The 16,322-nt window shown below is 39.2% G+C and overlaps 1 protein-coding gene across 3 annotated transcripts; it reads left to right on the top strand.

The window, feature by feature from the left end:
• The first annotated feature begins 30 nt into the window (after positions 1-30).
• Positions 31-15,102, top strand: LOC140459723 (heterogeneous nuclear ribonucleoprotein H-like). 3 transcript variants are annotated; one of them, XM_072554168.1, is made up of 12 exons: positions 31-180; positions 2,640-2,755; positions 4,288-4,443; positions 5,533-5,676; positions 8,813-8,951; positions 10,980-11,170; positions 11,354-11,452; positions 11,667-11,788; positions 12,195-12,330; positions 12,923-13,039; positions 13,450-13,554; positions 13,835-15,102. In XM_072554168.1, exons 2-12 carry the CDS (start codon positions 2,677-2,679, stop codon positions 13,930-13,932), a joined length of 1,386 nt encoding a protein of 461 aa, XP_072410269.1. In that variant the 5' UTR covers positions 31-180; positions 2,640-2,676; the 3' UTR covers positions 13,933-15,102. The 3 variants fall into 3 exon arrangements, with proteins under 3 accessions (XP_072410269.1, XP_072410268.1, XP_072410271.1); XM_072554167.1 differs by lacking the exon at positions 31-180 and adding an exon at positions 470-641; XM_072554170.1 differs by lacking the exon at positions 31-180 and adding an exon at positions 516-534.
• The last annotated feature ends 1,220 nt before the right edge of the window (positions 15,103-16,322 follow it).

Below are 16,322 nucleotides of genomic sequence, written 5' to 3'. Positions count from 1 at the left end.
TTGACAGTGCTATAGACCAATCGACGTCTCAGCCACCGCCCAATAACGGCCCGTGTGTCCTACAAACCAATGACCAGCGGTAAAGAGCGGGGTAATCTGTAGAAAAGCCCTCCCCCCCCCACACGCCGTTAACGGAAAAACTCAGTTCTGGTCATTTGCACGATCGTCCTTTTGAATTCGGTAAGGCAAGAAATGTATTTTTCCTCTTAAAATCAAAACTTGTGAAACATCACTGACGTATGCTTTCGTCGCTGTAGCCAATCAGAGTGGGCTGGTGCAGTTCTTTTGAACGTAAATAGTTGAGCGCAAATGCTGTTTTTTAAAAAAAAAATCACAGGAGTAGCATTTTTGTTTTTGCTTTCTGTCAGTCGTTTACTCGGTGGCGTATGATTGATTTCGGAGGAAGATTTTAAATGATCATGAGAGACGGGGGGGGGGGGGGGGTAGGGGGTTTGACGGCACAATCCCGTTTATTTCCGGCGGATGACGTTAGTAGGCGCTGTCGTGCTGTTGAGGCGAGGAGGAGAGTCGCAGGTAAAGTGAGGGAGCGAAGAAAGCATCGCTTCAGGACGTCATCTTACTGCCTGTCCACCGCCAACTATCTGGCCCGTCTTCAGGCGTTTCGATCCCGAAGCTATTCCGTACGCGCCTTCATGTTTTATGATGGGACTTGATATTTTATAGCAGTTTGAGGAGGGGGGGAGAGGGTGGTGATGGTGATATTGGAACACGAGGCCGTTGTGAAGCGCGGCCGCCATTTTACCCGCGTTCGTTGAGGGGGTGCGTTTGTTTTGTAATGGACGCTGCTGCCGGTTCTTGGCGCCGTTTTGCCTTTCCAGTTACTTCCGTTCGACTTTTCTTATTTACTTTTGAAGCCTGGCCTTTTTATCTCGATCTATCTATGTCCCTCTTTTTCAAAAGAAAGAATAGCTACTCGTCCGTAATCGGGCTCGAGGTTTGATGGCACCCGGCGGAGTAAATCCGGGGAGTTTTAGCTGATCCCCTTTGTCTCCGCCGTGGTCTTTTTTTTTAGTTGGTGTCTGCCCCTCCTCTTCGTCCCGGGCTTGCCACTACTTCGTTTTCGGAGGCCACGTTCCTCCATTCAGGGTTGTTTGCTGTGTTTCTTCACGTTTTCTTTTCCCTCGTGCTTCCCTGGCGTGGCCGATGTGCCATCTTCCCTTGTTCCTCATAAGTTACACGCGGTGTGTTAGCGCCCTGCGTTGGCAAGATTTGGTGAAATCAATGACTTGAGGCAAACCAAATGATTTGAGGACCCCCCCAAAAAAAAACAAACTGCACGCCAGGGGTTGAGATAAGATCACGCAGATCAAGCAACTTGACGTTCTCTCTCTACCTGGAATTGCAGATCGTTGTTGCTTTGGATCATGGCACTTCTTTGCACGACCGAAATGTTTTTCTCAGCACTGATTTTTGTTTTATTTATTGAATTAATGTGGCTACAGATATTAAGGCTTTTTTTTTTGTTCATTTTATTTATGCTTTATCTGCTTCTCTGACTGACCTAGGTCAGAGACAGAAACGACAGATGCAGGAATGCAAGGTAGTCTAGCATGAGGCTGGAAGAACACAGCAAACTATGGAGGATTGGGAGGTGAAGTCAATGTTTCGGGTGTAACTGTTCTTCAGTGTTGACTTCTCCACGTTGTACTACCTGACTTGGTGTGTTCTTTCTTCCTTGTGTATCTATCTCTGTCTCAGTTGGCATTTACTACACATTCCCAACTACCAGTGGACTAAGGGCAATTGCTGTGGGTCTGGATTAACATGTAGCCTAGACCAGTACGAATGGTAGATTTCTTTCCTGGACGGATTGTGGTGGACCAAATGGTTTTATCTGATAATCAGACATGATTTTATGGGCTGTCATACGGCACGAAAACAGACCATTTATTCCAAGCAGTTCCATTTGGAATATAATGCCAAATTAAACTACCTGCCTGTGCTTGACCCATGTCCCTCCAAACATTTCTTATTCATGTATTTATTTAAATGCCTGCATCCACTACTTCCTCTGGCAATTTGTTCCACACAGGAACCACTCTTTAAAGAAAAACCCTTGTATTTTTAAATCTTTCTCCCTTCACCTTAAAATGTTCCCATGTCTTGAAGTCCCCCACCCTAGGGAAAAGCTGTTTACCTTATCTGTACCTGTCAAGATTTTATACATTCTAAAAGGTTATCAGTCAAGTTCCAGCAAAAAAAACCCCTCAATTCCTGATTCTTCTCTTAATTCATCTTCCACCATCTGCCTTGGTGGGATTTAAATCTGGGTCCCCAAACATTAGCTGAGTTTCTGGATTAATCATCTAACAATAATACCATTAGGCTATTGTGTTAAGATTGTGATTTTCTATGTTTGCAAAATAAGTTTGTGTATGGGTTTGTGTATACTAGAAAGTATTCCTTGGATTGCCATGGTGTTAGGATTGAGTGTAGTCATGGTAGTTTCTTTCCATGTGTTGTGTGATGCTTTTGAATTTTTAAGTATACATATTTGAACACTCAACAAATCTAAAATAAAATATTACAGTTGAGTATCCTTGCATTGAAAAGATAAAATCACCTTGCATTGTGTGCAAATCTTTATAATTAATCTTTTTTTTTTGGTTTGTTTTCAGGCTTTGTGAAGAGATCTGTGTGTTACAGGCAATTACAATGGATGAAGATTTTGTTGTCCGTGTCCGTGGACTTCCATGGTCTTGCACTGCTGATGAAGTGTTACGCTTCTTCTCAGGTTTTGTGAATTCATTTCAATGATAAGGCTTTACGGAAAAATAGAATTTTTAACTTCTGACTTTAAAGTTTGGATTTCATGTTTAGGGAATCACTTTCACAGTAACTCATGACTTGTGCCATACATTAATAGGTAAACTTGGGGTTTCTTACATAAACATGTTCCTGAATCTTACTGCAGTGTGTTAAAACAGTTTTTTGTCTCTGGGCATCATTTTAAGTACCTGAGAAGAACTGACTTGACACTATTCATACTTGAATTGCTGAATTTTTTTACATGTTTCTGTGCTATACATCTCTGACTCTGTTTCTTATTTTGTTGGAGCATCATGTGAATCAAGGCTCAGCGGCATGATGGCTTAGTGATTAGCACTGCTGCCTCATAGCACCAGGGAACCAGGTTCAATTCCAGCCTCCAGTGACTCAGTTTCCTCTGGGTGCTCAGGTTTCCTTCCACAGTACAAAGACGTGCAGGTCAGGTGAATTGGCTGTACCAAATTGCCTATCATGGTGGTTAGATGCATTCGGCACGGGACATGCAGAGTAATATGGTAAGGGAATGGGTCTGGGTGGGTTACTGTTCAGAGGTTCGTTGTGGACTTGTTGGGCCAAAATCCTGTTTCCACACTGTAAGGATTCTATAGTGTTGAAATTAATTTGTCTTAGGTTGCAGTCTTGCCTATGGAAATCTGTTGTGGTGAGGAACACCATAGAAGCTGCTGTTTTCATGATTTTTACATCATGGTCGCGAAGTTGTTTTTCCTCACTTCCATATTCACATTCAGTATCTTATTTATCGTTTCCTTAAGCAAAGGAGCCCTGGCTTATTTTGAGCATCTGAACCTTCTATTACTTTTTACTCCTTTTTTATTTTAACAAGAGACTTATTGTTTACATCCATTGAGTGATCAGCCCCAGTGACTGCATTCCAACTATAACGGTGTGTCATACAGCACTTTTTTAGCAGTTTGAGGACAAGGAATTTTACTTTTCCACCCATTTCACTCACTTCAATTTGGTTAATCTCACCAGATTGTAATCAAGTCTTTGAACTATCAGTTGACAATTTTTAGAAGTTAAGTGTTGTTGGGTTTGCATGCTGAGCTGACATTGAACTAGTTCTGAAGTCTTGCTGTGTCACTGAATTACAAATACCCAAGATCAGAATGCAGCTGGATCCTGCCCAGCTGCTCGTCGGAAATCCTGTTGGCAAATTTAAAAGTTCAAATGATTTTGGACTTTTGATCTCCTAACTGAAGACTATGAATGTGTGCTCTAATTCTGTAGGAAGATTTTGCTGTGTTTTGTCACATTAAGTCATCAGTTGGAGATGCTGAAGGTAGTGATTGGTTTGCTGGAAGCTGACGTGTTAAGTTTTCACTTGCATTTGAGACAATGTCTTGTGCCATTAAGTTTGTTTTTTGTTCACCAATGCCTTTGCTGTTTTTGCATGTCCTGCTTCACATGCCATCACCCCACACCAATTGGGACAAGAGGGAAAAAAAATCAGTTAATCATGTGTGCTGCTTTTAGATTGCAAGATATTAAATGGAACTGCTGGAATACACTTCACCTATTTAAGAGAAGGCCGCCCAAGTGGTGAAGCCTTTGTTCAGCTGGAAAGTGAGGAAGATGTAAAGCGTGCCCTTGCAAAAGACCGGGAAAGTATGGGCCATCGATACATTGAAGGTGCGTGACATTTTAAATCATCGCTGAACGTGTGTTTATGTAGCAGGTTCTTGTACCTTTTTGTAGTAGTTGTAGGGGGAGTGCGCAGGCAGAAGGAGAACTGAAAGCAACAGCTTTTTATAGGAGTATTGAAGTTCTGTGGCCATCGTAAACTTTTCCAGGGTGTTCGTTTGTGCATTACTGTCTTCCACCCTGCTGATTCACATCAGTTCTAGGTTTATGCTTCAAACAGACATGTTTCTTCTGAATTCTCCCTACCTTCCAATTCTGAACTCTTCAGCCCGATTAAACCCCTATTCGCGAATCCCAAATTGGTAGCAAGCATTTAGCTGCTGAGACTGTCGTCTCGTTCTGGTCTAAGATACATAGAATGGTGAGAGCTGAAATTTTGAGATTGCTCTTGCTTAGTGATGTGTTGCTTTTGCTTCTCCTTTGTAGGAAGTTTAGTTGAATGCACAATGACTGAACTGGCATCGACAACTTCTGACACTTAATAATAGAATTAGCTGATGTTTGTAGTGGAGTTTGGTTTTCATTCCTCGTGACCATGTTCTAATATGAGAGCATTGCAGAGTATATCAATAAGCAAGAGACTATTAAGGTGACACAAACACACAACGTGCTGGAGGAACCCAGTTTTGACTGCATCTCAGGAGACCGAGATGCATCATGTTTTTGGTTAAGCTTCAAGACCTAGCGATGTCAACTGTTTAGTTCTCCACAGATGCTGCCTGAAGTTTAATTTATCCAGCCCGTTCTGTTTATTTCAGATTTCCAGTATTTTGCTCTTTAGACTTTTAAGGGTGAATGGAAAAATTCCATTAAAGAACAATGGCCTGCTAAGATATTACCAGATAAGATGTTCATATTAATGTCAAACATTTCAGTAGTCTGGGCAGTATTGAAAAATGCAGACAAGTGCAATTTATGGGTTTTTTGTGAGGTAATCTGCTTGTCGTGTACTCTAATATTGTTATTGCAGTGCATGGCATGAGAAATGACTTTGTCCATGTTGTCTTCTGTTGGTATTTGGCAAATAATTGTACAACATGTTCGTTTTTGTTAGTATTTGCAAACTTGTGTTCACAGTGTTTGAGACTAAAGCCACTGAAATGGACTGGGCACTAAAACATGCTAACCCTAACCAAACTGAGTCCACGAGCGATGGAACAGTGCGCCTCAGGGGTTTACCCTTTGGCTGCAGTAAAGAGGAAATTTTGCAGTTTTTCACAGGTACATGTTAATTTGTCACTTTCTCCAATACTGGAACCAAATATTTGGGCTTGTGAATCTGATGTGGGTAGGGGGCAATAATTGTAATGTGGATTACTTTATTTAAGGGTGGATTTGTGTAGCCCATCCAATGGGTTTTGTATATGGTGTTAGTGTACACAGCTAATGAATTCTATTTTTTATTTGTCGATGAAGGGGATGGAATAGCAAAGTGATTGTGACCTAGAGTGGCACATAGAATTGGGCACAAGGTTTTTTTTATTTTTTTTAAAGGATGCTTTAATGAAAACAGTGATTAAAATATCTGTTTTAAAGCTTAGCATAGTGACTTAGAATAAAGGTAACTTTGATTAAGAAATGCCAATTGTTTTCAACGTCACTAAAGAAAATAGTGTTGGGGAATTTGATAGCGGTTTTCGACAAGGGTCACTCGTGAGCTTCATGGTCCTGGCAAAGCTTTGTTGCTTGAAGTCACCAAACTAATTTTGTTTAAAGATGAACTTTTTTGGGGCGTAGGTTACTTTTGATGACAAAGCCAGCAAACATTTACTTTTTACCTTTTTTTTTCAAAAATATACTTTGGGCCTGTGACTTAATTAGTCCTTTTTGGCTTTTCATTTTAAGACTGAATTGCTTTTTGTTCCAAAGAAGATAATCCTTGAGTCCAATCTTGTGAGCCAGTAATAACAAAATTAGTTATCCTTGTTAACTTTAGAAGGAATAGTTTAGAATATTAACTTCACCATGCGCAGTTGCTAACTCAACTGCAGCAGTTAACTCAAAATCTTAAACTCTAAATATGTTTAGAGTTCTTCAAATATTAAGTTTTATGGGCTGAAATTTAGCACTGGTAATACTTCATAATGGTATATAGTGCTAGTACGTAATGTGACTTCTGAGCAGTGGTGCTGGTATTCAAAACTATTCCTTTAGTGTTTGTGTACAGTTGAGTTAAATTTCTGGGTTCAGGCTATACAGTCATGCTGTAATTTGGCATTTGTTGTGTTGCACCATGGAGTGGTGGATGCAGGTATGTGCTTGCCATTCCAATGGAGTTTCCAAACCCACCCTTTCCAGTGTTGGGATAATTTCACCAAAGGCTGGTCACCTCTTTGATATAGAGGAGTTGTGACCTGGATTATTGCGGCTCTAGCCATTGCTTTTATAGCTGTGTTAACTGCCTGCCTGCATTTGGCTTCTCGTGCCTGTGAGTGGGATTACCCACAAAAGGGATGAAACCCTCTAACAGGTGTCTCTCCCTTTTTTTTTTGAATTGGGATATTTTATTTCCATAACAGTTTCTACCGATATACAAAATGTTAAGATTTTTAAGTTGTGGAACTAATGTCTCAGCACTACAATTCACTGTAGTTACTGGCTGTGAAGAATTTATAACTGGACCAGAAGTTTACATTAATCAGAAAACAAAATCCCTCATTATTCATCCAGTTAACATTGATATTATGGTTCAATACAATGCCCCTTACTATGCTTTGTCTCTTGACTTTTTAAAAACTGCATTCTCCATTCTTCCAGTCGCATGTGCACCTCCAAATGAAGGTACATTTCATGTATGTGTTTACAAGGCTACTTCTCATGCATGAAACTTCATGATAAACATTGGCAAGATTTTTGACCACTGCAAGGGCCTCTGAGCAAAATGCAGTCCTTGTCGCACTAATCCTGTCAGCATGGTCAGAGAGCAAATAAGGACACTGCCTGTGATGCATTATTCACTTCGAGTAGCATTTCAAAAAGTACTGGTTTCCCAGAACTCTGGCACTGAATGACTTTGGATTCAGCCAGCTGATCTGCCATTGATTTGTAGTATCAGGAGATAGGTCGACAATTGAATTTGTGTTGCTGTAAATGTTTCTGTCTGGACTAATTGCAAGTGCTAGAAAAGTCAGGCTTCGTGTTGAATAAGTTAACTTCAGTGATGATATAATGCAGTCACCTAGCTGTTGGGGCCAGCAACTGGTTTGATACTCTTATGGTTTCTTCACAGTCAGTAACTTGCAGCATGTATTATAAATGGACTCTTATATTTTAAGACCATGCTAAATTGGTGTATTGATGCGGAGTTTGCTTGGTGAATGCACAGGCTGCATATTGCTAATTACCTAAAGCAAAAAGATCCTCAGTTTAGTGTAATACTGGAGCTTCATGCTCTTTACTATTTGTGCAGTTTAAACAGTCAATCACCAGTATTGGATTCCATCACTAAGCCTAAGATTTACTTGGAGGAAAGCAGTTAAAGTTTCTGCAATCAGTGTGTAGTTCCTTAATTGCATGCCGATTCATGCATTTCTTCTAAATTTGTTGCATTGCTTGTTTTAAATAAGTAAACTCAAAGTGTTGTAGGCTGTTTAATCAGTAATTATGTCAAATAATATGATGTGGGCTGTTTCCAGCTAGTAAGTGACACTGAAAAGGTTCTGTTTCGCCATCAATTTGTGCAGACTCTTAACAGCAAGTGGGGCTTCATTCATTTGCTTGCAAATAAGGCCCTGACTTTTGATGTGAAGTGGAGAAAACAGCAATTGTTTTCTTCATTAACAAACTGCATGAAACTCTCTTTATTGTTCCATTGTACATTCAATATAGGAATTGTGCCCAGATACTTTTTTTTAATCCTGGTGACACAAGTGAACAGAAATGTCGTTATTTCTGAAGTTTTTGTCAACATGATTGTTACTTTCTGGAGGACAAATCTGTGAACAAGGACAAATTAATCAGTCTTAAGTTATACCATTTGAACTTTAATGTTTATTGGCAGTCATCTTGGTTTCTCTTGTGGGTGTAAGGCTGAAACAATTTGAGTATGACAGTAGCAACCTACTGACTGTGGTCATGATTTAATAATTCCTTAGAATTTAATTCATGTTTTTAATATTAGTTAAAACCATGTTGTCCTGCTCCTTTTGTAAGCGTTGGTTTATAAAATGTGCAAACTTATCTAACTTTTTTTTTGTTGGATCTTTGCTTTATTTAAAAAGCATTCTGCAGCCATTGGTTTCATTAGTCAATTCTGACATCAGTACTCAATATTTATATTCTGTAGTATGTGCATGAGTAGGAATGTTTCAATTTTTAATATTGTTCCCCTTGTGGGGTATTTGTCCTTGGGTTGAAGGGTTGGAAATCGTGCCAAATGGGATAACATTGCCGGTGGACTACCAGGGGAGAAGCACGGGGGAAGCCTTCGTGCAGTTTGCATCAAAGGAGATAGCTGAAAAAGCACTGGGGAAACACAAGGAAAGAATAGGGCACAGGTGGGGATGGACGGAAGGGTGGCTCATACGTCTTTAAGCCCACTTGTTCAGGTTGCAGAATTCATCTGTTCTTGCAGAGAAAATAGTCGAACCTCCCACACGCCATTGGAAACTTGAGTGGGGACTCAACTGATTTTTCTAAATTGTCAAAATGATGTCTTATACTGCTGGGCCTTCTGTATGCTACTTCAAAATTAAATTGATTTAAATGATAAGCCAGGGCAATGTTTGCCCTTCAGTCCCAACTTTGTAAAGATTGCTTTTCTAGAGGGCCTTGCAGTTAGGATTATCGTGGATGTAAATGTTTTAAAATTTGAATTGTTTCAATTTGACTCGGTTTAAGTAATTTGTTCAAACATATTGATTTGGACTAATTAAATTACATATCCAAAGTGCAAATTAAATTGTAACATTCACAAAGCAATGTCGCAATTGTGGGACATTTTCTCCCCCTGCCCCACTTCATTAATTTATCACTTTGTGCGTGAAGCACACAGCATTCCATGTGTTTGTCTTCATCTCACCAAATGGGAAGATGAAGACTACTAGGTTTGCTGAGTCTTAACTGTTCTGTTTTCCAGTAGAAAAGTATTGCACTTGAAATCAGTATTCAGATTCGCGTTCAGAAGCGTCGGGTATTAATAGCTAATTGGTGAAATTTTGTCCAAAATGCTTGTGTTGTATCTCTGATATCTTCCATTAAACTTGGTATTTAAAATGTCTGACTTGATGCCTTTATTGCATGTAGCTTGAAATTTTATCTCATTGATCATTTTGGAGGGAACAGTACTAGATATTTAAAGTAGTTCAGGTGCCGTGACTGTGTCACCTTGTGTTTTTGTTTTGTTTTTATTTTGTTTGCAGTTTCCCACCAGACCTTAACTTCTTTGAGCCTCTGGTATTGGATGGCACTTGGGGTTGGTGGATTCCAGAATTCTGGAAATGATGCCAAGATTGCACTCTGTAGTTCCTCATTTGCAAGGATGTGTTCCTTAATCAAATATTTCTGGAGTTGAGGAACTGTACGAGTGGCATTAATAGGATTTATATTCTGATGATGTTTCTGACCATATAGAGCAGCCAAGTGGCTACTTGCAGTCAGGTTTCTGGTAGTCATTGGAAACCAGATGGTCACAGTAATCACTGGAACTTAGATGGAAAATGCATATGACAAATACAATTTAGACCAAATTGCATGACACACATTGTGTTGTGGTAAACAATTTACTGTGTTCTTGGATAGTTCAAGAATTTCACTACTGGAACCAGATGCAGGTGAATGGTTCATTATTGGCATCAGGTTCATGAACACCAGACTATGAAACAACCTGCAGTTACTTCATGTAACTGGCTCCTATGCTTCAACTTTTGCTACTGCAAGTCAGACATTTTATATCTAAATGGCAGGTTATTTCAAAAATTAAATAGTTGCTATGTTTGAAAAATTGACTCTGCTTATTTTTGTTTAGACTAATGTAGACAGATTGCTCTGGTGAAAAGGTAATTAGATCAATTTTCAGACATGCCAAACTGATTGTTCTGAGTGACTGTGTTTCAGGATGCCATCCAGTTATAATGGATAAGACTGCTGTTTTAAATATATTCGTTCATTAATAATAGAGATACACCAGGATGCATTTGAAAATTTTGCTTTGCGTATGAATTCAGTTTGTGTAAATGTGTTTTTAAAGTTGCTATTTTCATAAAACAGTTCCCAAAAAACTGTCCCTGAGCTATGAAGCACATCCTTTGTCTTCAAGAGCCATGCCGTCGTCCTTGATACGTCAGCCTGCTTCCAAAATAAATGATGAACACATCTCTCTTTGGTGTCCGTGAATGTGGGCTTTTTCTTTTTTTGAAGAGCCAGTTTCAAATTGCTTATTCCGTTCCAGGATGTGTGTTCTGGTCAAGTGGTTGAATTTTGAAGTCTTTTCACCAGAGAAATCTGCAACCATAATATCAACATGTTGAGTAGTGAACTGAAATAGCTGAAGGCAAGATGTAAATATATCAATTGTGGCTGTTTAGGTATATTGAAATCTTCAGGAGCAGCAGAGGTGAGGTTCGAACTTTCCATGATCCTCCAAGAAGGTTAATGGGTCAGCGACCAGGACCCTATGACAGACCGATGGGAGGTGGAAGAAGTGGCTACGGTGGTCCAGGGCCCATGAGAGGAGACATGTTTGACCGTGCACGTAGAGGATCTGCCTATGGTGGAGGTAAGAACGTGGGCAGCTTTTGCTCAATTTTTATGAACACTTGAGCATTGCACTAATACGTTTTTCAGACGTATGAATCGATCATCGTAATGTGCCTGTAACTTGAGGCATGTAATTGAGAGGTTGGAATTAAAGTTTGGTCTATCTTTTGGTTCAAGTCAGCCTGTCTCCTCCTCTTCCTAGGTTATGGCAACTTTGATGATTATGGTTATAATGATAACTACGGTTATGGACGTGATGTATACGGACACAATTCCAGAGGTGGTGGAATGATGGATAGAGGTAGGGCATCTTTGCTTCAGAGAAGGAAAAGCGTTTGGCTTAAATTTGGTTAGTGCTTTTACTCAATCGTGTCTTTGCAGCAAAGCAGAAGTTCTTTTACTTTTTAGACTAATAAATGAATTGCACATTGTGTCTAGAACTTGATACGTTAATGTTGGATAACTTGATCATGGAGATACATCCACATATGTAACTGAATATTCTTGCTATCTAGGTATGGGCAGTCGTGGTTACGGTGGAGCAGGTGATGCTGGTCCCCTGTTTCAGAATGGTACAGGTCATTATGTACATATGAGGGGATTACCTTTCAGAGCTTCAGAAGGAGATGTTGCTGATGTAAGTGTGACTTTTGAGGAATTTCCTTCATAAGTTTGGGGGGGGGGGGGGAGAGAGGTAATGGCTTATATTTTGTTCGTTTCAAATAGAAACAATTTGAATATTGCATGACAGATGATGGACGACAGTTAGTTCTTGTGCTAGCTTTTCATGTGACAGACTGAAGCCCATGATGATGAAAATAGAAGCGTATTGTCGAGGAAGGTGTGAAATTGATTGTTTTCGTCTTTGGTTCCTAATGTGAATGTTACACATTACAAACCTTTACGAAATTATTGCTTGTTTTTGGACCCATTGTGCTTTCATTTAAATGTTGCAAAAAAAAGGTTATTTGTTTCGTTTGAGGGGAAATACCTCTAATTTACTTTTGTTCATCCCTTTACAACTACTATTACGTTCCTTGTAGTTCTTTTCACCGCTGATTCCTGTAAAGATAAACTTTGAATATGGCTCTGATGGTCGGCTTACTGGAGAGGCTGATGTTGAGTTTGCCACGCATGAAGATGCAGTTGCTGCTATGTCGAAAGATAAAGCTCATATGCGTAAGTAGTTCAGTGTCATAGGGGTATAGCACGGAGGCAGACCCTTTTGGTTCAACTTGATTTTAGCATTTGTTAACAAATCAGTTTTTCAACTTCAGTTTTCTACCAAGAGCTTCATTGTACGTGCTGAGTTTAAATCTGCTAACTTTATACTGATTAGATAAAGTAAGGACAAATTAAGCATTTGGACTTTTCATTTCAAAGCTTTCGCTGTGACCAATTCACCGAAAGTACTCTGGGAAAAACCACACACATGCAACTGCAAGAGCAATTAAACCAAAAATCAAGTTTTATACGTAACGCAGTCTTTTAAGTCTACTTTTGTATCGAAACTTATTTTTAGCTCCCATTGACATGTTTCATATTGTTACTTTGCCAGATGGCTAAGGCCTAATCCTAGAATTGCCCTTTGCGACACTAAATCTTTTGATGCTTCCGGTTCACAAATTGAAGGGATTATCTTTGCATCTTTTTAAGTTCTCTGGAATTTTGGGAGTATTTGATTTAGTTTTTCCTCCGTCTGAAGTTGTTCATTAATGTCAAAATGCATGATTGCAAATTGTGTCCTTATTAACTGAAATTTACTACTTAGAACACAGATACATCGAACTGTTCCTCGATTCCACTGCAAACATGGGAGCTGGGCCTGGTGGCTATGGAAATCATAGAATGGGTGCAATGGGCATGGGTATGGACCATTATGCAGCAGGTAATTTTCTCAAATTATGGCTGTCCATCTGATACTGTTTCTAGTTTGCCTTGTGTCCATGAGTTGATTTACAGATTTTAGGTGGGCGTATATACGCATGTTCGGTAACACTTGTTTGTTCAACAATGTGTAGGCCAAAAACTAGAGGATATTGCTGACCAGATGTATAAGCCTGAGCAGGTCATAGATACAGCCACTTGAATGTAGTGAATAGTAGTTCTGACAAGAGACACACACCCATGCTCCACTCCATGATCTGCCTATTGCAAACAGTACCTGATCACAACTTTAGTGCAATATTGAAGCTATACTGGTGATTGTAAACAAGTTATATTGCTTTGTTTAGGTGGGGGTAGCTGCTATGGGGGAAAAATGATAGATATAAGTGCGCATTTTGTGTTGATCCACAGGCACTCAAGGAGGCTATGCTCATAACAGTCAAGCTATGGCCAATAGCTATGGCAATATGGGTAATAGCTATGGATATGGAAATCCTGGAAACACACGTGGATTTGGTAAGTGCAACTGTTATGTTAATAAAACTTTGGTTCCAACTTTTGGATGAGTTGCTTTATTTGGGAAATGAAGAGCTTTAGGAGAATTTATCACAGTTGACATGTCCATAGCTAACTTGATATGTAAAATGAATAATTGGCAACAATTCATTTTAGAGGGTAATTTTCTTTTTACACAAGATTAAGATGCAAGCTGAATGTAGTATTGGAACTTGAAAGTTTGTTAATACAAATTTGAAGTAATGATTGTTCTAAAACCTTTGTTCTCTTTCAATTGCAGGTTATGGTGGTATGGGAGGAGGTGGATATTCAGGCAATCCAAATCAGCACATGGGAATGGGCAACCTCGATACAAGCATGGCTGGATGGAGAATGTAAACTTAAAATTATGCTCATCAGGCCATGAGCCACAAGCTTCAAGAACCCAAACTCTGCCACAATTTCGTAATGGATGACCAATGCAGCAGCATTGCTGTTTGTTTTTTCGTCTGAACCAAAAGCAGTAATATTTTTACTAATAGAGCTACTTTGCAATTCTTTTTATTTTTTTACATGTTTTGGTGTAAACATAGAAAGCCCATGTTGTCCAGGATTGGGTAACTTTGTTTGAAGCTTCGGGTATTAGACCTGATGGAGAGTTTAAAACTTGTTTTGATAATTTTGGACTTGAGTGAATGTGGCAAATCAAAGTAAACATCTAGTTCAAAGCCGCCTTTTGATGAATTCTTAATTATTTTAACTAAACTAAATCTAACATTAGATCACCTTTTACAAATATTCTGAGCAAGTTGTGTGATTGTGAATACTTTTTTTACTTGGGTGATACCATTTTAAAAATGAAACCGGGAGAGATTTTGCTTCTGTTTCTATGGTCTTTACCAGAGGATCACCAACAAAATGTCCACACTTTGTTCAATTTGAGGTTGAATGTCACATGTAGAAATGTGCGGTTATGGACATCTGGTGAACATCTTTTACTAATGTCTTTATAAACCATTTCTGTCCCATTCATTCACCAATTAGACCACAACTGCACATACTGTTCCAAGTTCAAATTGTACGTCTTTTGGTTACCCTGTTCACTTCTGTTGCTCCCTCTAGCTAATTTTAACAGCTACTTGCGAGGTTCTCAGTTGGCATTTGTTTGTCTTCTGGAATGCAGATATAGGGTGTTACAACAGTGTTGAGCTGTCAGTTCCTCCTGCTTGTATTCTTGAGCGTTGCTATTGGAAATCCAAGCACACGTTTTCTTTGGCAGTTGCTGTTGGTTTTTTTTTTTAATTATGTCTGTCTGGTTCACAACGTTTTTAACCTTGATTCTTAATTTCTTGACTGTTAGCAATGTAGTGTTACAAATGAGAAGTGTACCTTGGTACCTTTTTTTTCCTGAAAGGTGGTTTTTTTGGTTGCCATGCTTTGTTCAGTGGGACATATTGACTTTGACAATTGAATGTGCAGCTTCAGAAATCTGTACTTTTTTCAGCATATGTGAAAGATGACTTACTGTACATTTCTAATGGTGAATATAATAAAGTGTAATTTCAGAAATATGTGAACAGGACAAGCTTTCTTCAGGGCTCATGTGGGGCCCGAATTGGTCCCTGAACTTCTGTACATGATTGCCAACTTCACACTTGTGCAATTGATCTTGCCTGGAGAAGCAAGGATTTTGGAAGATGCTGCTGCTGTACATTTTATTTGCAGATGTGAATTGCACTAGTTTTCTGTAAATAGTGCACAGCGTACATAATTTTCATGAATGGCTTAATATGATTATGCAGGTGAGAAAAGGTATGAAATGACCAGGGGCAATAAATGTAAGGTGGCACATGAGTCATTACACAGTTTAAAATTTGAAATACACTGCCACCTTAGGTGGGACCTAAGAATCACTATCATTTGATAGATGTTGTCCCAACTTAGTGGGATCTAGTGCACAGGGTGCAGGTGTAATGGGCGGCTGACTGAATAACTGACTGTGTTGATCTCCCTTTTTTTAAATTGCTCTTCACTGCAGGTCCTGGCAAAATTTGTTGCTGACTTATGTGAGCCGCACTGTTCACTTGCACGTGAAATGTCATGAGTAATAATTCTTCAAGAGAATAGACTTCAAACCTCTCGTTTTGAAGTCTGTCTAGTGATACAGTCAGCATTTCTTAATACAACCACTGAAAAAGTGATTTCCTTTTTTTAGTATTGTCTGTATGGTCATTCTGTCTCCCAGTCCATTCTTAGATTTTTGAGACAAATCCTGTCCACTTTGGTGCATCCTTTTTTGAAGAAGAAGAAGAAGAGTCCAGTTTCTAAATTTATGAATCGGTCATTGGCTTGTGGTCCGTGAACCTTGCGATGCTTGAGTTTCTAGTACTAACTCTAAATAGCAAAGAACTGTTACAAAAACAAATCGCTGGAGGAATGGAGTGAGTCTGGTAGCATCTGTACAGATGAAGTACAGTTCACATTGAGTCCACTGATGACTCTTCAGAACTGACACATACACAGTATTTTAATAGGTTAGTCTTTGGAATCCTTCATGTGACTTGCATTCTCTTAAGTATTATATCATTTGTTGCCTTTTTTGTTCTCACTGTATCAGTATGTCTTTCTTAGGACATTAGTGGCAAGACTGATTGGCAAATCACTTAATGTGCTGAGTATTCAAAAATCAGAGCCAAGATATCAAATAGCATTTGCCTTCAACAAATGTTATCTAATGAATAGTTTGCATGCAACAGTTAACATGTCCAAGATAGGCTGATGTATCAGTT

The sequence above is a fragment of the Chiloscyllium punctatum genome, chromosome 35, assembly GCF_047496795.1.
Source record: "Chiloscyllium punctatum isolate Juve2018m chromosome 35, sChiPun1.3, whole genome shotgun sequence".
NCBI classification, from domain to species: domain Eukaryota; kingdom Metazoa; phylum Chordata; class Chondrichthyes; order Orectolobiformes; family Hemiscylliidae; genus Chiloscyllium; species Chiloscyllium punctatum.
Note: the sequence above shows the minus strand (reverse complement) of the source record. Positions and strands in the feature narration are given on the sequence as shown.

Bases quoted from the DNA above. Each gene is read 5' to 3' on its own strand.
- LOC140459723 (XM_072554168.1), top strand. From the start codon at position 2,677: ATGGATGAAGATTTTGTTGTCCGTGTCCGTGGACTTCCATGGTCTTGC. The intron at 4,444-5,532 runs GTGCGTGACATT...TTGTGTTCACAG, and splicing joins GGGCCATCGATACATTGAAG to TGTTTGAGACTAAAGCCACT. The intron at 11,453-11,666 runs GTAGGGCATCTT...CTTGCTATCTAG, and splicing joins TGGTGGAATGATGGATAGAG to GTATGGGCAGTCGTGGTTAC.